Raw genomic sequence first — 24,108 nt, 5'->3', positions numbered from 1 at the left:
CATAATGTAATTGTTACACCATGGCAAATTTGCATCAGTTTTTTTTACCTGGAAGAATTTCATTCATGCTTGATATTATTCTGCAAAGTAGGCAATGCTGCARACTCAGTCCTTCCAGCTGTTGAATTAAAAAAATGGTGTGAAGCAGAAGTTTCTAAGATGCATTTTAACAACAGGCATTCAGACGTTTTAGCAAGATTGTTCTGTGTAGGGAGCACAGCACATGTAAGTAACAGTTTCTACAAATTGTCTTTGCTAATCAAAATTCAATAAACAGCTTAATTTCAGTCCAAGAAGTACATTTGTTCATTCAAAACTTGTTGTATTTATATGTTTTAATATTTTTATATGTAATACAATGTCTGACTTGTCTGAAGCTTGTCATGGTAAATAGCTGCATATTTAGAGTCAAAGGTTAAACGTTTTGTATGAATAAGTAACATGTAAAAAGTGCTTCGATGAAATTTGAAAAGATTCTACAAGTTTGGACTTTCTGACACAAATATAACAAGGGTGTTTTGAGATAACTCAACAAAATATAAAATAAGTAAAGTATGTTACAGTCCAGCTTGTCTGTTATCCCGCCTAGTTGGTCTCCTCCACCCATGTGGCCCAAAAATCTTGTCAACAATTAATGACAAAATAAACTATGTCCACATCTTGACAACATTCCACCCTTTTTCCATCTGTTTTACCACTTGATATCTCTTACTGTTGGTTTTTGTGCCWGAGCCAGACCCATTGTAAAAAACCAGGAAAAGAAAACGTTCTGAATACTGTCTGTAATGGCAACTTAGAATTAATGCAGAGCATCATTGCTGGTTAACCATCAAAAGCATTTTAAGTAACTGGATAAAAATGAATAAACTGATGAAACACAGAGCTCAAGAAATGAAGTAAAGCTGTAGCACAGGGCTATTCACACTGCGGTCCATCAGTACAGGTTGTCTTTGTATTCCTACATCTACTTAATTATATTCTTCTTTTGACTTTGTAACAACCCCAAATMAAATTATTCTTTTTTCAGCACTTATGGCATTTAATTAAGTTGTATTGTTTTATACATGAGGCATGTTTCTAGGTACTTTACATTGAATCTTTTCTTAAACTAAATTAAATAGGCAAAACCCTTAACTGGTATGGTGGTATGATATGTGGTGGTTAGCTCTGTCTTCTTGTGACTCAAAGGTTTCCAGTAGGATTGGGGTTCTAGTGAAAAAAAAAAAACAATTTGTGTTAGTCCTGCCAGTAATAATCAGTGTGTTTGCATGGTATGTTACCATAGCATAACCTAAAACACCCCCATGTGACACAGAAAATATCTCCCACAACTGAAATGAAAGCAGTATTGATGGGTTGCTGAAGAGTCATTTAGAGAAAATAATCTTTATTTGTAGAATTTTTATAACTTTGTTTTTAAAGTCTCTCAAGGAAGCCCAACAATATAGCAATTGTCTTGTTTGTCCACAGTATGTGCTAAGATGACCAGATAGTGCTTGACTGCCCCTCCCTAACATGTCTGGCATGCAGAAGGATGKCTGTTTACTGATGTAATTTTGCCAAACTGCATCCATCTTAAAATTMGATTGGCAATGAAGTGAAAGGTGGAGGCATACATTTTTTTGTTTGTTTCACTGCTGTTTGTGATAGTGCAATATCAATACACTTTTATACACTATCAGTGTCTCCTTGAGTGGATTATCTCTCACTGGGTGAGCAAACAAATCAAGGGAGTGGGGGTTATCACCTTTGACTCGACMCTAGTTATGTCCAGCATACTGATACCTTGATTCTTCAGTGTTAAAGTGACCTGAATTGAAATGGTAAATCTGAAAATTGACCACAGGACAAATTGCACAGTGTTTATTGTGTATGCACAACATGTAACCACAAAGTGTTTAGTTTTAAAAATGACAAGCAGGACTAACAGAAAAACAAATCCACGCAACTACTATAAATATAATATTAACATAAACCACAAAATGCTTTTTTTTCCTCCTGATTCTTCTCAAGATGACGAGCTGTCAGAGATTAGACTGTTTATATTTAGCCAGTAACTGAAGTAGCTTATGAGGGTGTATTTTTAGCCAACTTTAGAAACAACAAAAACTGGCCGTTTTTGTGTTAATCAGCCTTTTTAGGCTGCTYCTCAATGCCCAGTCCTCTTTTTCTTTTCTTTTTTGCAACTGCCAGTATGTTCCATCAGGCCATGGTGACACAGTAAGTTATTCTGACAAAGACATCAAATCCTCTCACTATGATATAATAGAGTACATGTCTTGAGTTTTTACTCACGTCCACCTCGATCACAGTGACCTGCTCTGGTCATGCATTCCTCCTCCAACACCAATCACTCTGCAGGCACGCACATCTTCTCTCTGTCTGCAAAGCAACAATTACAAGGTATAATTAAAGAATTTATTTGAGGTCTCTGCAGCTGTTTGGTGCAGTGCTTTGAAAGTAAGTTCATTTTAATTTTAATTACAACCACAGTTTGGGCTTCGAAAGATATTTGTGATAAAGCAGTTATGATTCTGCACTTTTCTTTCATTACCAGTTTTTAAAATCTGCTTCTTCTTTTTTGAATACAACTTTGTATTTTCCCCCGTTCCTAAAATGCTCTCTATCAGATTTTTAAGAAAATTTGATTCAGTTCAAATCATCATAGAAACATTTGCAAACACTTTGTTTTAAATAAATTAACACTTTTTTTATTCTGGATGAAGCACATTCTGCAAACTGTTTTCACAGTTCCCATATTTAAAAATTACAATTTAAAATGTTAAAATATCAGAATTGTGATTCACCAAAGAACTGTGTGGCACTTGTGTTTGCTAAATGGTAACAAGCAAAGAATCACAGATTGGTCTAATTACTAAATGCTTTGCAAAAGTTGATTTGCGCCTCAAGCTGCAATACCATATGGAATCACCCTGCACTGATGTAGCTTGCCTTGATTTTGCAGTGCTTGATTTGCTTGCATTTAGAGGAAAAACAACCTATGTGCAAATTTAAGCATCCAATTTGGACAAAAATGGCACTGTTTGCTACATAGACTGAAATATTTAGCACTTCTTCAAAGTTACTGATAATTGCAACCCAAGAGAAGAGACACTGAAGCAGGAGTAACTTTCTGCACAGCTGCTTTTATAGGACATGGACAGGCATATTACAGAAAGTATCATTCATCTTCTTTTGATGGTGTGTTTCACAATAATCCAAGTTTCATTTTAATCTGATAATGGTCAAAAATTGCATTGTTTCGCAATCACGGTACAAAACCATACAGTTGCTATTAATGTAGAAATGCCAACCTAAATGTTTTTTTTTTTTTTACCTCGTCTGTGAGAGCACATTTTTTTTCTCTCCAACACTCCTGCGCCAGCTGTGTTTGTAACAGACCTTGATTAGTATGTTTTTCAAGTACAGCTGCAATCTGACACAAAAACAGTACATATTGCTCATACCTGATAGACACGATGTACCTGTTTGTGTTATTGCATGATTGCACATTAGGTTCGTGACTCAGATGTTAAGACAGAAAACAAAACAAAAAAAGGCGAGAAACGATTGGCTGAAAAAGGGGGTGTGATTCATTCATAGTGAAACAGGAACTGAGGTTTACAGGATGTTGCCCCCATGCAGCCCAGTTAGACCATTAGGACATTTTCTCGTCATTTGTTCTTTTCAGGATGTGCTTTGGGCGGGTCAGAAATAGCTCTCTGTGACATAGAGCCATGGGAATTTACACCCAGTTGTCCTAAACATTAAAATGCTATAAATTTTCCTTTGACAGTGTGTTAGCTTTCAACTTTTAAAACATGTCATCTAGCTGTAACTGACATTTATTTAGCCATATTTCCTTTAAATCACAAAAAGATATCTTGGATGAATGAATTTGCAGAATACTTTAGGTTACCAGCTTAATTTGCAATTTGCAATTATTATGTTTTTTTTAATGAGTGAGTTCACTGCAGATGTTTAAGGTTCTACATGTTGCCACAAAAAATAGATTTATGGTTTGTGGATTGGAGGGCCAAGTTGACAGTCTTGCACCACAGTTGTTAGAGGACTGTGTGTGCCTGTACTTGCTGGAGTCACACATTGGGAATGAATGTTGTGATCAGCCAACAGTGCACCGCAGAAAATAGAGGGGCCGCACATCAACACCAAACACCATAGTTACAATCTGGGACGCGCACTTGATGTTTGTTTTTGTGRCAAGCTACTATGATGGAGAGTTCACAGTCACTGCTCACACCTGCCTCGTTATTTACCTGGTGGTTTGAAAACTTTCCCTAGAGATGGCTCTATTGTTAGCATCCTCACAACATACTGACAGCTTGGCTGCATCAGTGCGTTACATGCTTGCCATGTAAATTTACATTGGACAGTTTAACAATGTTGGTATTTTATTCCACGTATTTAAATGAATACATATTAATATTAAATTTCAATTTTTTACATCTAACTTGACATCTTGATAAGTCATATGTCCTCAGTGGATTTTCTGTAACCTAAAAGGGTTCCACATTTACTTTTTAATTCCATGCTAATGTCCATTTCTTCATCATAAAAAATCTATATCTATCTAATCGTTCTCTTTAACGTTATTCAAGGGGGTGCCACCACCCACCCTTCAAAACAGAACCAGACACTCCCCTATGAATGCCATACCACATAATATATAGGTAAATGTCTGTAAGTTCACATAGTTTTAAAAGCAAAGTCACACTTTCAGTTCTATTTCAGTTTAGCTAGATCTGTCTGGAGATAATATCAATTAGATGAAGAAGAGAGATGAATGAAAAGGCCTGCTTTGCATATACTAAAAAAATACTTCCGTTCAGTGTTAGTAATATAACTTGTATAGCCATGCCCTAAATGGAATAAATGTTAAATACATTTCTAAAAATTTGTCTTTTTCTAATAAAATAATGCAGTGTTCCCTTGATTCCTTTAGATGATACTGTATTACTTTTTAAAAATCTTAGTTTTGTTTTTTTACAGCTTTATGTTGAAAACAAGAAGTAATCCCTCCATTATCTTTACCCGCTGCTTCTTATCTGGTTCAGTGGGGTCCCTGGTGCCCATGTCCAGCTGTCATGTGAGAGGCGGAGTAGTCCCTGAAAAGGTCACAAGTCCATCACAGGGCCACAAAGCATAACAACCATTCACTCTCTCACACACCTAGGGACAATTCATAGTTACCAATTAACCTAACATGCATGTTTTTGGTCTGTGGGAAGAAACCGAACATGCAATCTCCACCCAGAAATATCCCATGCCAGGATTTGATTCAGCAACCTTTTTGGGGAGAGGCGACTGCTCTACCAACTGTGCCACCACAGGAAGTAATGTTTCAACTTATTGCCACAGAAAAGGATTTGAATGATCTTGTGGAACAGCATCTTAAGTAATATGCATATTCAGTCAAAAATGAAGCTTAAGCCAAAGCCTGAAGCTAAAATTGTGTCCTTTTTGTTTTGCATGTCCAATAACTGGAATGAGTACAGATCTAGTCTAATAACCTGATGCATAATTTAGAGCTCTCTCGGTTCTTCTGCACATTTAGTGTAATGGCCTGTCGAGGCTGAATGCAGTCACAGAGGACTGACTTCAGCAGTCACTCAATAATAAGCTAAGGTAAATGGATGTTTTGGTTCACAATGAGTGATGAATGGTTGCTGGGAGTAGTTTGCATATTGTAGTAGTTCAGCTAATAAAACTACACAATATGTTTCACTGATTTCAGTGATGCAAATCAGAAATGTTGCTTGATGACAATTAGTGATTTGTGACTGTTTCATTGGATCTGCACAAAGAGTCAATTGCATACTTGAACCAACCTTTGACATTTGTTGTTTACGTATACCTTGTGGGTAATCATGGATAAACTCTCCAGTCATTACATTTTTCACATGCTTTGCTTTGACGTGGTGCACAAGAAAAAAAAAACAACTGAACATTTTGGAAATTCATCCAAAGGTGACAAGCTGGTTATGCCACAAGCTGATTGACTAAAAAACCTTTAATATAAGATTTCAACAACAGAATTATTACTTTTTTTTTTTGGAAGAGTCAAGACACTTAAAAATTACAGCTTGTGGTGGTGACTGACCCAGGAAGTTTGGCAAACCCTAATTGTTTAAAGAACTGCTAATTGGTTTGTTTTGGATCCTGTTCAGATGTGTTTTGGTTTACACATGCACAGCCTAGGAATGCAAGGAGATTCACATCTTAGCAAGTGTTTAAAATGTAAAATATGTTTGTTTAAAAGCGTATGTGTTTACCATAAATGATGATTACTGATGATCAGTGGTGGGCACAGTTCCCCTAAGCACTAATAGGGGAACTAATTTCCTGATTAGTGCTTTAGGGCTTTCAAGGCTGTACAGTGTGACATACTATATGTTGCACATGCTATGAAAAAAACTGTCTGTGCTATAAAAGAAAACACTACATAGCACTAGTGTGAGAGCTTGGAAGCTGCTGCTTTTTTTTACGTCCATCTGTCCGTAATTTTTATAATGTGGGAAATTCCCGAAAACAATCAATTCCAGCAATGTGTAATAATGTCGGCGTTTAATTTGGACTTTTTTTTAGATGAAAACCCGTAACCTGACCACCTCGTTCTGTTCAGAAGACACTGCTAGGCGCAGAGGGAGAGGGAGAGGGAGAAGGGGGGCTGAAACTCCCCCACCTCTGTAGCTCCGAGTGAGTTAGCAACAGACCCACGACAGATTTCAAGATCTTTGAGACTTTTCCTGTAGGTCACAAAAATAACTTAAATACACCAACTGTAACCGTGTTTCCATCCAATTTTAATTTGAATTTTGAGCAAATTTTAATAATTTCGCATAAAGGAAAAAATGAAGAAATACGAATCAGACGTGTTTCCATCAACTGGCTTGAAGCGAATCAGTTACGTCAGACACATGCGTGTAGTAAACAGGAAGTAAAAGTCGCATCTCAGGACAATGGAGAGAAGTTATCAAGAACGTGTTGCCACTATGGGGAAAGTTGTACTTATTCTGTCATATCAACTAGTTTTGGCYTTGTTACATGCTGTCTGGAGACATAGAGAAAGAAATGCAATTCTCTTCACGTTACCGGAATAACAGAATACGCCGACAGCGGGAGGAGGATCCTGCCGCGAGTTGCGGCTGCAGTCATGCTGGTACCGTACCGTTCAGACAGTCGGAACAGCTGATCAACCATGTGAGGTAAATGTTTGCTACATTAGAACTCATTCGGCAAATGTGTTCCCATATCTCCTTTTGCGCATTAACCTTTTTTTTAAACCCCACCCCCCCAAAAAAATCACCTCAAGCGAGCGCATCAACTTTTTATGTGAATTAGAGGAATTTTTTTCGAATCATGCCGTTTCCATTCACCTTTTCTGATGCGATACTTCAAAATGCGCATTGCGCCCTATACATTGCCCCCAGTCAGAACTCTGAGACGCGGACATTGTGGCTCGGAGCGTGTGATTGGTCTGAACTTCGTGGGTGTGTTTTATTCATGGAGCACCGGTCCAGTGGGCCAGCGGTCCTCAGCTGTGGCGGCGCCGAGAGTTGGACCGAGCTGGACCAGAACAGGACCCAAAGCAGATCTTCCTTCTGCGTTTTATTTTGTTAAAAATTATATATATWTTTTTGTCTGAAGCCAGTTTTAAAAAGATCCAGGTCCCAAGGAGCGTGAGCACACAGCTGGTCATGTCTTTTTTTCTGTCCACCTTTAAAAAATGACTCTACTTCATTCAACTTAATACTGATGTTGAGTGGAAAAAAACACTATCCAGCCATTGTTATTGTAGTTTTCATACTTTATATGAGCTGAGGGAGGACAGAGGGAGAATTTATGATTATTTATATCCACTGCGTCTGCAGCTCGTTTATACTCGCTCAGGAAAAAGACGCGCTGAAATTGCGCAATTAACAAACCACTGTTGCACGTCTTATTGAAGTATAAACCAAGCTTCACTCTCCCACAGACATACCCACATTTGTTCTTCTATCCTCTTGGAGACTTTGCATAGACTCATTCATTTACCAGAATTTTGTATAGCTTATCTGACCATAAACCTAGCCTAAACTTTATTCACCCCACGATGTGGACCTTTTATTTTAATCCAGCAGGGAGAACAATAGAGGTGTTCTTCTATGCCTCCTGTGAACAATTCCAGCATTTTTTAAAAGAAAAACAAATGCGGACACGCTAATTACTGTGCGGTTTCAAAATGAAAGTAACATGGCGACGCTCCCATCCGCGAAACTTAAACACACAACTGTTCTCTCTACCACTCATAGTCCGACACAGAGGGCAGAAACAGCTAAATTAGACAGTTAAAACACATTAAAAGTTCATAACTCACCCTTATTGTTGTTAGCACTCAGTTTCACAACATTAGCAGCTCTCTCCCCGAGGGAGGGGTGGCAACGTGTGCTCGCATGACCCAAAGAATGGATAGACCGAAAGGACGAACGTTCGTCCGTTCGGCCGATACCGATATAAGGAAAAAATGCAAATATCCGCCGAAAATATAGGCCGGACGATGTATCGGTCGACCCCTATTTTGAAGAAATGTCACAAATGGGGTGTTTTTTTATTTTTATTATTTTTTAGACAAGGAAGCTCTTCACTCTTCATTCGTACAAAGAAAGAGATAACAAATCCAGAGACTAACTGCAGATACAATCAGAATTAGAGTCAGATTATTTTGAAACTTAAAAACCTAAAAAGATGTACTTGGACATATTTTTGATCTGCAACATAATAAAGAGTCAAGCGTTATTCAGCAGCTCRTGCTGCAGACTTCAGTAGCTTGAATCAAAGCAGCTGAGGTTTCTCAACGCCTCTTTTAATTCCATCCTGTTCTCCGAAAGCACACGTGAGTGTGGTGAGAGAGGGTCTCTGTTGGTGATTTCTGTACTGTCAGGGGGGAAATGAACACGTTATGTGCTGTTCATTCGTTTAGTGGTTCTGTGTTCTCCAAAAGAGATTTAAACTGAGAACTCTGGACTAAGATCCATCTGCTGTTGCACAGAGTTCTGATCATTTAATAATAATAATAATAATATTAAGAAAATTATTGTTGATAACTATCATGAGGAGTCATTAACATTAAGATGTAACATAGTAATTAAATATTCAAATACATGCAAATTTCTTATAATTGAATCTGAGCTGTATAAATCTGTTTTTTGTTTTAATCAAACAAGTAGCTCTTTGTGTTTCTACCCTGAAGTAGCTCTCAGTCTCAAAAAGGTTGGTGAGTCCTGTCCTACAACAATACTCACCATATTATTCACCATTCTGGCTTTTGGTATTGGAGATTAGAACAGATATTTTATTCTAGTGCTACAACTTTTTGTTCTGTGCTACAAAACCAGCAACCTCTGTAGCACCGGTGCTATGAGCTAAAAAAGTTAACGTACGGCTTTTGCTTATTTTAAAATTTATTAGTGTATTAGCACTTGCTAAATTTATAGGCTAAATTTAGAAGCACTAAGTGAGGTCTTTAAATGTTATTGATCAATGTTAATATTAACAACTGAAGGTGGAAGTTGTCACACATTTTGTTCATATGTGTGTCACTTATCCAATAGGTGACATATTGACAAAATATGAACTCAAATACAGCTGTGAAAGGCTTAAGAGAGCAACATGTGACTCATGTTGTCTGTTGAAGAATGTCCCATGGGTTGATTGGGTTATTTTAGTGTGTTAGAATTAGCTTTTGCTAAATACTGTATTTAGTGTGCTAGTGCTTTAGAATTAGGGGACCTAAATATTAGGGTTAGTGGAACTAATTTTTAGATTAGTGCTGCCCACCACTGCTGATGATCATTACAATGTTTGATCTCAGGAGTGAAATTCTGAGAAAACCTCAAATTGTGCTGTTGCGCAGATAGAAACAGCAGCCCTTTTTGTTACAGTTGCCGATGGCTAATTTGTTACCACTATGCAGACTATATTGTTCATGTTAGCTTTTACATTGTCTCTCGATTTATTGTTGTTTTAAGTGTATTATTTCCTTGTGCTTTTATATAAAAGCTCTGTCTCAAGTTTACCTGGCAGGAGCCCACAGCAGCCTAAAGAATTACTCTGTGGGCTGACGTTTATCAGGCCTCTGATTGACCCATCAGCTGAATTCCCATAACAAGTATTTGCAGACGTGTTGTAGCGCACGCTAACAGACGTATTAATTATTTAGAGATTCATGGTTGAAGCATGCAGAGCCCATTTGATCTATTGTTTTAAATATTTATTAATTAGGCTTCAACTACTACATATCATGATGGCCGCAGCAAAAATGCCATACCTAGATACCTCTGCTACAATACCAAACACGTGCTGTTCATGTAATTCTCCAGAATTAGATAATTCAAGGTCATTGATTTGATTTTGATTTGATTTATTTATTTAKCAGGAAAATATTATTAAAAATCAAGCCTGACTCAGCACAATTGCTGTTTTACAGCAGGTTCCTGTTCTGCAGCACATAAACACTCAGAATTACAGCATCACAATCACATCATTATACACCATAGACACAAAGACAAACAAGTATAGCAAATTTCAAAAAGGCAGCATTTGCAAAATAGGACGTCTAAATATGAGCACAACAAAAAGTGTCCAGCAGATGGCAGACAAGATTCTTCTTAAAGGGCTGTAGTTTTGAAATGGACTTTATGTTTTGAGGAATGTCATTCCATGCTTTAGTATAAACATAGAAGAAAGACCTCTGGCCGTAACAGTTTTTAAAAGTTGGTAATATCAGTTGTCCTTTTGTAACAGATCTAGTTGAATGACCACTTCCAGAATTTGATTTGGGCAGCAATGCACAGAGAGTTCCATAATTGGCACCTTGGAAGATCTGAAAATATAAATTAATACCACTATACAAAACATAATTCTGAAAAGTCAAGGCATCAGACAATGAAAGAACTGTACAGTGATGAGTCCAACCAGGAAGTTTTTTATGAATTTTGTAGGCCCCGTTGTAGAGCCTAACTATGGGTTCTAAGATTTCATTTGTTGTAAGAGACCAAACAGGTAAACAGTACGACATGGTTGAGAGTATAATGGCATGAAGATAGATATTTGAAACAGAAGATGTCAGATTGGATCTAATTTTTGAATAAACATATAATTTTTGTTTCAACTTAGTGATTAAGACTTGTCATGCTTAGAAATGACTTAACTGCTAAACAGCAAAACTTGCACAGTCATTCACCTTGAGCCTTTCTTTTTAATGTTCGACATGAATGATGAAGAGCTGTGTCAAATTATTCTAAATTATTCAGTAGACTCCTCACTTTTGCTGTATTTGTGAGTTTGAATATTGTTTTGGTCACTGTTGTTTTCCACTTCCTTCCATCACTGGCTCAGCTTTCACTCCGCAGTGAAAGGAAAGCAAAGAAAGAAATGAGAGGAGCTTGATGAAGGGCAGTGATTGTTTGTTTGTTTTTTACAAGGATGTTATCCTTGTGGTGACATGTTTTTTTTCCTCTCACAAGGCCAAGTTAAAGGTAATCAGAGCACTGTTTAATCAAATATAATCCCCGTATTGCTTCAGAGGATTAAAGAGAGCTTTCCATTTAGTTCATATGACTATAGTTTCTCACACTTGCACAAAACTACTAATTTAGTTTCACTCAAAGTAAATTAGGAGTTTAAGACAAAAATACACTACTTGGTTGGCAAATGAACGTAAATGTCTTGTTCCAAGTTTTTAAAAAAATTTTTTTATATACATTTTGTTTTCTGTTGAATGTTAAACTCATTTCTGTTTTTCGTCTCCACTTCTTCCCCATTTAGTGATGGAGCCTACTGTTGTGAGTACATCCACTCTGGCCTCTGATGAGTTTGATAGGAATGTGCCACGGATCTGCGGCGTGTGTGGCGACAAAGCCACCGGCTTTCACTTTAACGCCATGACCTGTGAAGGATGCAAGGGATTTTTCAGGTATACATTCAGCGTGCATCTCTGTGAAGTGAAACGGTGCCATAAATTCAGTTTTAACACACTAAAGCACGATTGGTACAGTTGAACATGAGCTCTGCTGCACAGTACTCAAGACAGGAAAAAAATATCCCCTCGTATCGTGCCACTGACATGGCTTGCTAACACTTAAAGTGCATACGGCTGCCCACGTGCGCACACAAATCTGCTGCTCGTCATGAGCTTCTAATTTGGCTAAATAGTTGTTTTAACTTTGCCTTTTTTTCCCATGAGTGTTTGTGTTTAACATATCTGTTCATTTACATCTGTTGCTCTCAGCAGTGTTGATTTTCAAAGGGAGAGCAAAAAAAAATGGATATTTAATAATCTCCTTCCTCGTCTCAGATGGCCCCTCATTTGAACTCTTGCATCTGTGTTTTTATTCACGTTTATATAAATGTATGTGCGTTCACTAAATCTAAATCATGATGATCTGCGTCATTCCTGGATTCTTTGGCACATATCTGCGTGTTTTTTCAGGCTTGAAAGTGAAAAGTAAATATATGCATTACATAAATGTAAATACATAAATATTTACAGGTCTGTATCATTATTTGTGCTGAGCAATTTTAGAGTTTGTCATTGCTTTATATTAAAATTTAATTACAAAAGATTTTAAAAATATGCAGACGTTACCGCAGAGGCACAAAACCTTTAAACTTTTACTCTTAAACTAATGATTCTTTTAGTGTTCTGAAACGATTTCATCTGTATGTGTTTTGACATATTTTTACATGTTTGCCATTTAGGCGCAGTATGAAGCGTAAGGCCTCCTTCACATGTCCCTTTAATGGCAGTTGCACCATCACCAAGGACAACAGGCGTCACTGCCAGGCATGCAGGCTCAAACGCTGCGTGGACATTGGCATGATGAAAGAGTGTAAGTAAAATATGTGACCTATATGTCTTCAGTTACAAAGCCCACAGTTCACACTATTTTATTTTTCTTGAATAATCTGTGAAAGGTTGTTTTACCTAAGTGACTTAATTGATCACTAAATAATACTGCAGTGTCATTGCTTAGTTTATTTTTAATAAGTTGACCTTTTTAAAATAKTGCATGGATCTGAAAATAAAAAAATCTATGATGTGATCTGCTAATATCCCATACTGATACAAAAGCTACGTCCCACCTTAAGAATGTACAAATACATGTTCTCTATTGTATTTTTTTTATTTTTTTTTATTTTTTTTGGTTAGCAGATGAGACAAAAAGAAAAGAAAACAAACACCTTTTCCGATTGTACTAGTGGTGTTTGCTGTTTTGGGGACCTTCTGTCCCTCCTGAAAAATATTATGTAATATTTGGCCTGAGGTTAAATATCTCTGGGTCTTTGCCCTTTTTAGAGTGTTTACATGTTCTGTTTAAACAAGTGGAGCCTCCCTGTATTGTGTAAAGTATACCACATCTCAAGTTTAAACACCTAATGTGCAATCTAACTTGGCCTCCTCTTTCTACAGTTTTGTGTTTGTTTTCATAGTCTGCAAATAGCAGGCACATCTTTTCTTATTTTCTGGTAATATCCGGATATTGTCCACAGACCTCCTTTATGCAAAAGGTCTCACACTACCAACTTAATGTTTTTTGTCTCCCAGTGTCTCTGGGAGTGCTGGCAACAGAACTATAGTTTACTGTACGTAAACAGGAGCCATTGATGTTGCTGTTGCAAAAACAGCAGCATGTTGTTGAGACCCAGCTCTCTCTCTGTTTCTGTGAGCTAATTCAGCGGCTAGAACAACAAGGAGCAAACAGAACAAAGACAATGTGTTCAGTTGTTCAGTGCAGCAGGGGTCTCCATATGGACCCATCCCCTCCCATTCTCTTCCTCCAGAGAATAACAACCTCCTTTCACCCAACACAACATAGACATGGCTGTCATCACAGTGTTTAGGTACATAGTGTACCTTAGAACAGCTTTGATTGTGTAAATAGATTCTGTTGATCTGGTTTATTTATAATTTATGACTGAATGACTTACCTGAACCACTTTTTAATCTGCCCTGTTTATGCTTTTCTTACACAAAAAGAGTCWATCGCTTTTCCTGCGAGTCTATTTTTTTCCTTCATGCGTATAATACTAAAGCTCCCTCTGTTTGTCCTGCCCCTCCAGTCATTCTGACAGATGAGGAAGTGCAGAGAAAGAAGGACCTGATTCAGCGGAGGAAGGAGGAGGAGGCACAGCGCGAAGCGGAAAAGGAAGCTCGCCGACCCAGACTCTCTGAAGAACAGAGTCAAGTCATTGCCACACTGGTGGAGGCGCACCACAAAACATATGACGACTCCTACTCTGATTTCTGCCGTTTCAGGGTTCGTGCCTCAGATCATATTCTTGTGCCACAACGATGTTCAGATCACTTACCCTTTTTTTTTCCACTGGTGTGGTGGTGTTTGACTAGTGCCACTGCCAGGTTAGAGCTGGCAGAGAACCACCTCTGAACTGGTTTGTCCAATAATAACCATATCAGAGCCACAGTCTATTCTGAATTTCTGTAGACAGTTGAGAAAGCTTATCTACACTTTTTAGTGTTTGCCTTGTTTTTTTTCCCCCTGCAAACTGTTGAAATACCAGCAGGTTTATTTAAAAAGACTGTTTACAACAGTTTGTGTACTCTGTTTTTCTGTATTACTGAACACTACAGAAAACTCATTTACAGAGGGAAGAAGAAGTGTCAGGTGATGATATAAAAGCACCTGACTGAATAGAATAGAATAGAATAGAATAGAATAGAATAGAATAGAATAGAATAGAATAGAATAGAATAGAATAGAATAGAATAGAATAGAATAGAATAGAATAGAATAGAATAGAATTTATTGTCCCACCGAGGGGAAATTCAGGTGCCACAGCAGCATCAGTACAGAGGTTCACACACTAGTTTACAAACTGTAGACAATGCATAAAAAAATGAAATTACCACTAATTAGCAATGATACTACTATTACTAGTAAAAATATAACATAAAAGGACTGTGCAAGAACAAAAAATACATGCTTTGTTTTAGAGACTGTAGCAACCTGTCAGAATTTGACATTAGAAATTAGGATGATAGTGAACACCACTTCAAACAACTTTTAATCATTCGTTTAGAAGGCCTGAAGTATGAATTCAGTTCGTCAGGCAGGGTTCACAAACAGAGTATACGACAGAAAACTAAAAAGATTAATGAGCTTTACCTACACGTTCATTTTTTTCTATTTAGGCTGAGTTGATGCTACACTGGCTCCAGCATTATTACAAGGTTTTAGTTGGTACCCTTAATCCCACGCCTAGCCACTAAAATAACTGGTTCTTTGATCTGAAAAGAGTTGGTGTTACTGTAGCACCGGTTTTCCTGGCCTGAAGCCAGTGCTTTGGCAGTCTGAGCAGAAACAACCGATTTTATGTTTGGCACTAGTGTGGATCCGACACTGCTGTGAGTGGCATTGATTTCTTGTGTTTTGAGTTTTCTGATTTGGACACATTTTATCAATAAACCCTTCATATTCTGCTTCTACTAAAAAATATCTGTATTTTCCTGTATAAATTGAATTTATTTTTTGTACTACATAAAGACAAAAGGTTTGGTTATAGATTCTGAGCTCTTGTACTCTTCTCCTTCTGCAGCCTCCTGTTCGTGAAGGCCCGGTGACACGAAGTGCCAGCAGAGCTGCTTCTCTCCACTCCTTCTCCGATGCCTCCTCTGACTCTTTTAGTCATTCTCCAGGTGATTAAACAGGATACACACAAGATCAAATAAAAACAGTAGCACACTCTCTCTACTGTCCCCTTTAGAGTTATTCAGGAAGAAAATCAAACAATGATACAATGCTAACAGATTGAGAAAGCTCTTCCTTTATTTAGCAAACACTAACTTGCAGAAGTTTCATTTCCAGTTTACTTTTAACTTTTGTAATCTGTAAGGGGGTCGCGTTGAATTCATTTGTACTGAGCCATCACAATACTGACGTCAGTGTGCAATCTGATGAAGATTACGTTAGTCACAAAGACACGTTTTTTTCCCATAACAGAGAAAAAGAGGAAGAAATCATCTACATCATTGTGCAACAGAACAAAGCAATAAAAGACCAGTTCAGATGATAAATCCTGCCTGTTTGAAATCAGCAGCGTCGAAAAGTTTAGTTCACTGCCTTTAATTTTCCAGTCTAAGGCAAATTAATCAAAACAAACAAGACAAATCAAACTAGATGTTTTTCATTTTGAGAGTTTTTTGGCCTGTAGGACACTGTCTCATTCAAATTGGTTGAATGAGAACTTTAGTTTGATGTTTTTAGGTTACCAATTATCCTTCCTTTCTGTACACGATCTGATAATGTAGAGACTTCTTAATGTTAAGGAAGGTTTGTTTACTAGTCATGGTTATGGATGGGATATTCTTTATTTAACATAACTAAGAGAAATTCAGATTTTTTTTTCATTTGTACCAATTGTCACCCCACCAAACACCAAACTGTGATTTATGAGTACTGTTACACCCAAAGTAATTTGTTAGAACACCTCAATTCGTCTTTTTGTTTCTACTGCTTGGTTCCAGATATAATAAATATATACAGATAGATAATATCTATCAAGATTAAAAAATGTAAAATTCGTTTGTACTGTGAAAGGAATATCAATTTCTCCTTTTTTTTCTAATATCTGTTGCTCTTTTTCCCTGTAGAGTCTGTTGACACCAGAATGAACTTCTACAACAACCTGATGATGTATCAGGAGCATGGCAACAGCCCCGACTCCAGCGAGGAGGAAGGCTCGAGCTTCTCCATGCTTCCTCACCTGGCTGACCTGGTCTCTTACAGCATACAGAAAGTTATTGGCTTTGCCAAGATGATTCCTGGTTTCAGGTGAGTGTTTATGTGGACATTATTGTTCTGCTTAATTGTCTGCCATCTTCTCATTTAGAAGTAAAACAAGCAACATTACTATCAAACGTACATGTGACATGAGAGCAGATTGACTAATTGTTCACTGTTATGACTCGTAGTTGACATAACACTGATAGTAAGAGTAAGCAACAGGGAACAATTGAGCTTCTCTGGATGCTTTAAATATTTTTCTGAATATCAGGCTGTCCCATTTATTTTATGTATTTATGTTTAGGGGACAATCTCTTGTTTCACTCACTTTATGGAACAACTTCTCATGTATATTTGTTCGTCTCAGTGTGACTTCTGACCTAAATGTCTTTGGAAGACTTTGTACACATATTAGTGTTTTTCTCTCCCGATGAATTGATCGTGTGTCACGGTGATGCATGTAATCATGGTCTAAAGATCACAGATTACTGATGGGCACAGATGGCTGACTTGTGCTAGAATATATTACGTAATGTATTGTTCCTCAAAGGAAGAAAGTTGCTCATTTACAAGTAGTCGTGTTGTTAGTCTGAAGTTCATCAGTTATCAGGAAGTAATTACTGTACCTGATTTACCTGACATATTCATARGCACACAGGTTGTGACTCTGATGATTATAAATTTTAAGGATTTTTAATTGACTTCAAATAGAAAAAAAAATTTGACTTGTGTTTAAAATCTTTAATTGTATAAGAGAGGCTATAATAGAGTAATGGCTGGTAGAAAATGTAATTTTGTGTATTTTTTTAGGGCTGTCAAATGATTAAAAATTTTAATCTATTAATTCCAAGGTAGCTGTGAATTAATCACGATTAATCTTAAACTTAATTTAAAACTTTAAGTTTTTAAATATTATTTATTTATTAAATAAATAAAATAAAATAAGCCATAAGAAGACAAAAAGAAAAAAACTGTACATAATGTGTTACACATGGAGGTTTTTTTAATATATTATTTATTTAACGGTAACTTTAATTTATTAAAGGTGATTGATTGATTGATTGATTGATTGATTGATTGATTGATTGATTGATTGATGATTGATTGATTGATTGATTGATTAACCTTTATTTATCCAGCTAAACTGTTTGAAAACCTTTTCTCCTTTAAAAACATGACCTGGCATGCAATGAGTGCATTGCAATGTACAAACCTACATATTCAGCCATAGTAAAGTGATTGTAAATTTTAATTGAGGTTAAAATTTTTAATCTATGCCCATGCAGCACTAAAATTAATCAGAGTTAACTCAATTAATTTCACAGCCCTAGTATTTTTATTTATTACTATAACAGTGCAAGAATTGTCAAGTTGCTGTTTTTTCTGTCCTACCTTTTACATCTAGAAAACATTCCTTGCCAGAGTGTGTGTTTGTCAGTGTGTTGCCAGGGACAAATGTTTTGTGTGTTGTGAGGTCAGCCCAAAGTCAAGGCAGAAACGAGGTTGAAGCTGTATTTTCCTAAAGGTTTCATAATGACTGACAGTGGGTGATGAACATGATGGATTACCGTTGGAATGTTTGCCCACTTTCAATCTCCTTCCTAATCCCTAAAAAATACCAAGGACCTCTCCTTGACATCTGCAGGCTTCAGCTTATAACTGCTGCCAGTTTGTTAGCTCCTTTTTGAATTTGTTTTAAGAAACAAAAATAGCGAGTTTGATGGTTTTACCTGTCACTGCTGACAAATAGAACATTACTTTAAGTATTGCTGCAGGAGGCTTCAAACAGAATGTTTACCTTTTATTTTTTGGGCCTAGAAACCAATACCTGTTGTGACAAAATCAAAAAAAAATTGTATTGTTTCTGCTGTTGGTCAAATATTTTATTAAAAGTAGTGTTTTGCTAAAACTATTGGTTTGGTTTTCTGTAGGGAGCTGAGTGCTGAGGACCAAATTGCTCTTCTCAAGTCCAGCGCCATCGAGGTGATCATGCTGCGCTCAAATCAGAGCTTCAACCTGGAGGACATGTCCTGGAGCTGCGGAGGGCCCGACTTTAAATACCAGATCAGTGATGTCACTAAAGGTCAGCATGAATCTGCTGCATTTACAGTTTGACAGCTCCAGAGACGAGCTGACGGTCGGGATCGTTTTTATAATACAGTGCTGAGCTGGGGGGAAATTGTGAAAAAAAGACGAGAATGTCACAAAAAGTTTTTAATCAGGAAGTAGGGAAACGGCCTGCGACCACAGGTGTTCATTTAGTTTCCAACTACAGTTAAAGTTGCTGGAACCAATGTGTGGCTAATAAAAGTGTTTCTACATAACCAGTCAGACACATCTGTAGAAGACCCTGAAGGCATGGCTTTCATTTACCTTTCAAACAAGACTCTTTTCTTTTTTTCCCCCTTTTTTAGGATCAAGCAAAGAATGTCACTTATGACCTTCTCGCCATGCAAAACAACAACCGTGTGAACCTGGAGGAGAAACTTTCAGCTGTCACGTAGTCTGAATACTTGACAAACAATGCTGGACTAGATGTTCTTTAAAGAAGTCATTTTTAAGTTTTCTTTATTTTTTTAGCAAAGCAGTTTTCTTAAAAGAAAAATCAATGCCATATACTGTATAATTGAAAATAAATACTTTAAACTAACAAGGCCACTGCACAAATAAATCTAAAGTACAAAATTAAAAAGTAGTTCTTTGCTTAAGTACTGCAAATTTGCAGAGATCATAAGAGACATTTTTGATTCGAGGCGTGTTAATTACATTCACACATCCATAGACTGTCTTCCCATAACATAAAATCTAAACTACACTGAAGTGTGCTCTTCTGAACCAGAAAGAGCAAAGCAATACGTTAAAACAGATATTTCATTTAAATGCTAATTATTTTATCACTTCTTATAGTTCATTATGATTGACCACAAAGAGTTTCCCATTTATTCTATTTTATGACCCATAAAATGTTACGTAATTGAGCAACTGAAAAACTCAAATGTATAGCTGTCACCAACAGAGTGTTTGTCTTTAAAGTAGGTGACTTTGTGTGTGAGGTTTTTTTGTTTGTTTGTTTTTTGGGTTTTTTTGTTTTTTTTTAGACAAGACTCAATAAATTACAACCCAGCTTGTTGACAATGATTCAATCAGTGACAATCAGCCTGTAAAAGTCTGGATGGGTCCAGTTTTAAGGATAGTCGACGTGACAGATTATAGTACTTCAGATTACTCAGACAATACTGACAACTTCCTGGACGTTGCCCTTTTGTTTTCTGCTCAGCATAACCCTCTGTTTATTACTTAGACCTGCTTGCTATTATAATCTTTATTTACTCCAATAATAAAGCCAATGATTTAAAGAGCCTGAAGCAGATTTCTTAAGTCCCAATCAGTTTTTGTCTCTATTTCATGTCAATGCCACAGATTGGTAACATATTTCAACACAGTTGCAAAATGTTTTTGACTATTCAGCAGCTCTGCATAACAGTGGAACATCTCATTAATCTCAAATGATCAAAATAAACATTTAACCTGCTATATTCGTAACACTGAACGATAAAAGTTCTCCCTCGTTTGGATCGTCTCACATCTGTTCTGTGGGTTACAGTAACCTGAACTGTGCAAAGAATATACATCTTGTCAGTGGTAGAAATTGTTTTTGCAGTGCACATCTGTGATACACTTATTTATCGTGTTGCATTAAGCTCCTCCGCCGTGGCTAATGTCAAATAACAAAGATTTGGAGGTGAGGTGTCTGTAGTGACTCTGATCAATCAGAAATGCTTTGAAGCAGAGCACAATCCAATACTTGAGATTGGATTAGGACATTCCTAATACATTCCCTTGTGTTATTGTCAATGTTTTTTTTAACTGCTGTTAAAAGAAAATTATGTGACTGTCTATTAATGTTAACTTTGTCAGCATATAAAAAAAATAATGTCTTGTTTTCTGCAGCGGGCCACACTCTTGAGCTGTTGGAACCACTGGTGAAGTTCCAGGTGGGCCTGAAGAAGCTCAGCCTACATGAGGAGGAACATGTGCTGCTGATGGCCATCTGCTTGCTCTCTCCAGGTACTGTACACCTGTGGAAGAGGGAAAAGGTTGAAGGCGATCCTGAATTGTTGGCAAATGCACTCTTCTTTTTTCGTTTTCATTATTATATGATGACAAATTGAGGCTGACTGAACCCMCCCTGTTTTTTTGTATATATTTGCAGATTTGTTGCTAATATTATGTATAAAAATATCCAAGCTAACGTAAGAGTTTGCATCTCTTTAGCCAGTTTTCCACCTACACGGTTCGGTTTGGCTCCACTCCCACTCTGCACCTGTTTTTGGTCTTTCCACTGTGGCTCCCGGCCGCTCTCGGCCCACTTTTTCGGACCTCCTCTCAAGGTAGTACTGAGGCCGGCACCGTTTGGGGCGTGGAGGTGCCGAAGCGTGTAGCAATCGCGATTGGCTAGTGGAGCTGCATGAACCGCCCTGGATGATGTTATTAACAAATGCGCAAAGATTCAGAGCGAGCTGATTTACTGAGATTTCCCAAATGATGGCGGCGCGCCAGGAGAAATTAAAAATATTGAGTCAGTTTTCAGAGCAGTGAAGGACTGCAATGGCCCGAGTGGCTCAAAGCAGTGGGACTAGAGCTGGTTTGGGTAAATGGAGGCGATCTCTCTACAGCCACCGGTCTGGCTGCTGGACTCTTCACAAACTTCAGACAGCTGCAGACGTGGTGAGTGCTTCATGCATTTAGTTAAAGATTAAATATCAGACTTTTTTATGTCAATAGATAACTAGCACAGAAGAACGATAAACAGCAGCTTCTGTGCCTCTATTTAAATTATACCACCCACAGAGTGGGGACACTAGTTACAGTGGAAAATCACCTACACCGAGCAGAACCGAGTAGAGTAGAAACGAGTGGAGCCGCACCTTGTAATGGAAAAACGGCTTTTGTGTGTGTCATGTCACGTCTCATGACCAAAAATTAGCAAATCGCCTGAACAAAAAGTTAAAGTACAAATAGTTCCTGTTTTCTAGCATCCGTTGTTCTGTTGTTGCTGCTTTAGCTTCTTTAAGTTTGTTTTATACTTCAATTCGCACGTCTTGTTCCCGCTACTGAGTGACAAAATATCTGACGTCTTCTTCCTGACTTGAGTATAAACGGGCCCTCCCACAGCTCATACACTGTGTTCCAAATTATNCCTCCCACAGCTCATACACTGTGTTCCAAATTATTATGCAAAAAATATTTTCTCAGATTTTCCAAAATTACCTATATAAATTGCAGTCATTGTCATTTTCCAGTCATCAACTATTAGAGTACAATTGAATATTGATAAGTCTATTTAAAAAATAAATAAATAAAACACTCAAAATGCATGTTCCAAATTATTATGCACAGCAGAGTTTTCAACCTTTTCATTTTTATAAAGAACAAAAAAAATGGTCATTTGTGAAATTATAAGCATTAGCAGGTTATTACAAACTGAAATCAAACAGTTTTCAAGTCAAAACTTAATTGTAGGTGATGTTACATTTGCACATAGGACCCCTTGTTCGAAAGGAGCTTCTGAACTCTTTGGTCCATTGAATTTGTCAGGTTCTGGATGGTATCTGCTTCAATTGTTTTGCATGAGGACAAAATACCCTCCCAGAGCTGTTGCTTAGATGTGAACTGCCTCCCGCCATCATAGACACTCCTTTTGATGATGCTCCAGAGGTTCTCAATGGGGTTGAGGTCAGGGGAGCATGGGGGCCACACCATAAGTTTGTCCCCTTTTATGCCCATAGCAGCCAGAGATGCAGATGTGTTCTTTGCAGCCTGAGACGATGCATTATCATGCATGAAAACGATCTTGCTACYGAATGCACAGTTCTTCTTCTTGAACCATGGCAGGAATTGCTGTTTGAGAAACTCCACATACATTATGGAGGTCATCTTTACCCCTTCACGTATCCTAAAGGGGCTGACAATCTCTCCCRCCATGATTCCAGCCCAAAACATTACTCCACCTCCTCCTTGTTGGCGCCGTAGCCTTGTTCGCATGGGGTGTCCATCAACCAGCCATCCTCCACTCCATCCATCTGGACCATCGAGCGTTGCACGGCACTCAACGGTGAACAAAACAGTTTTGAGGTCAGTCTTCATGCATTGTTTGACCCACTGGAGCCGTTTCTGCTTGTGTGCAGTGGATAGAGGACAGGATGGCTCACGCACAGCTGCAAACCTTTGAAGGACCCTGCATCTTGTTGTTCGGGGGACATTGGAGGCACCAGCAGCTTCAAAAACTTGTCTGCTGCTATGATGAGGCATTTTTACAGCTGCTTTTTTAACCTGGTGTAATTGCCTGTAAGAAAGAGTCCTCAATTTTCCTTGTCAGCACGCACATGTGTGTGCTGTGAATCAGCTACACACTTCTTGATTGTACGATGATCACGATGAAGTGTCTCGGCAATGTTGATTGTAGTAATGCGTTGACCTAAACACTCCACAATTTGTGGCTTCTCAGCAGCTGACACATCCTTTTTCTTTCCCATTTTGTCTGAAAATAGGCTGCTTAATAATGTGGGACAGCCTTCTTAAGTAATCTTGCCTTTAGGGATGGGAAATCGTCCCTATTGTCAGATCATAAGATCATGGTCACTGGCTATCGCCGATAGACGATCCAGTCAGCTGATAAGGCATGTGCAGTTACGTTGTAAAAAAAAAAAAGCAAGCAGGTCCGCTTATTACAAGCGACGGCTTCTTTTTTTCTAAAGTCGCTTGTAAATTCTGTGAGTCGCAGGTTGCAGTTTTTTGGGCTTGTTTTTGAACGTGAGTTCATTATTTTGGGCTTGTCTTTCTTTCCGAATGACATGCTTAACTCTGCTCCTGTTGAAGCAGAACACAAGGAGTGGTGGGTTTGTCCCTCCCACTCCCTCATTTCCTGGTTGTTGCTCCCGCCCGAGTTGAGTCGGCACACACACACACACACACACACACACACCAGAGTCCAGAGTGACGGGGAAAAGCAGGGGTGAGGCAGTACGGTCCGGTTCAGAACTGGTTGAAGTTATTTGTTCAAATGTATGATTGTCATGGATTATTAATTTTGTAACTAAACATAATAATATAGCACTATTTGGGTGACTTGTGACGCACCAAAGCAAGAAGATGATGAGAGGAGAGACGTGAAGAGGAGCTGCGTATGTTGACGCTGACTCCAAAAAAAAAAAAAAAAAAAAAAAAAAAAATAAGCAGAGGCAGCTCTGTATATTAATTATTTTATTCCCTCATTTGCGCAGATCACAGTAATGATGTTTAAAAC

At 37.8% G+C, this 24,108-nt stretch overlaps 1 protein-coding gene across 1 annotated transcript in view; it reads left to right on the top strand.

Annotated features, from left to right (window-relative positions):
* The window catches only part of LOC106518359 (vitamin D3 receptor B), a 42,629-nt gene that overhangs the window by 9,324 nt on the left and 9,197 nt on the right, over positions 1-24,108 (top strand). The window contains exons 3-9 of the mRNA XM_014009621.1: positions 11,827-11,974; positions 12,760-12,890; positions 14,122-14,318; positions 15,616-15,715; positions 16,670-16,850; positions 18,734-18,885; positions 20,754-20,870. Of these exons, the coding sequence (XP_013865075.1) occupies positions 11,829-11,974; positions 12,760-12,890; positions 14,122-14,318; positions 15,616-15,715; positions 16,670-16,850; positions 18,734-18,885; positions 20,754-20,870 (1,024 nt within the window). The 5' untranslated portion in view covers positions 11,827-11,828. The remainder of the gene's footprint in view (positions 1-11,826; positions 11,975-12,759; positions 12,891-14,121; positions 14,319-15,615; positions 15,716-16,669; positions 16,851-18,733; positions 18,886-20,753; positions 20,871-24,108) is intronic.

Source organism: Austrofundulus limnaeus, unplaced genomic scaffold, assembly GCF_001266775.1.
Source record: "Austrofundulus limnaeus strain Quisiro unplaced genomic scaffold, Austrofundulus_limnaeus-1.0 Scaffold60, whole genome shotgun sequence".
NCBI classification, from domain to species: Eukaryota; Metazoa; Chordata; class Actinopteri; order Cyprinodontiformes; family Rivulidae; genus Austrofundulus; species Austrofundulus limnaeus.
Note: the sequence above shows the minus strand (reverse complement) of the source record. Positions and strands in the feature narration are given on the sequence as shown.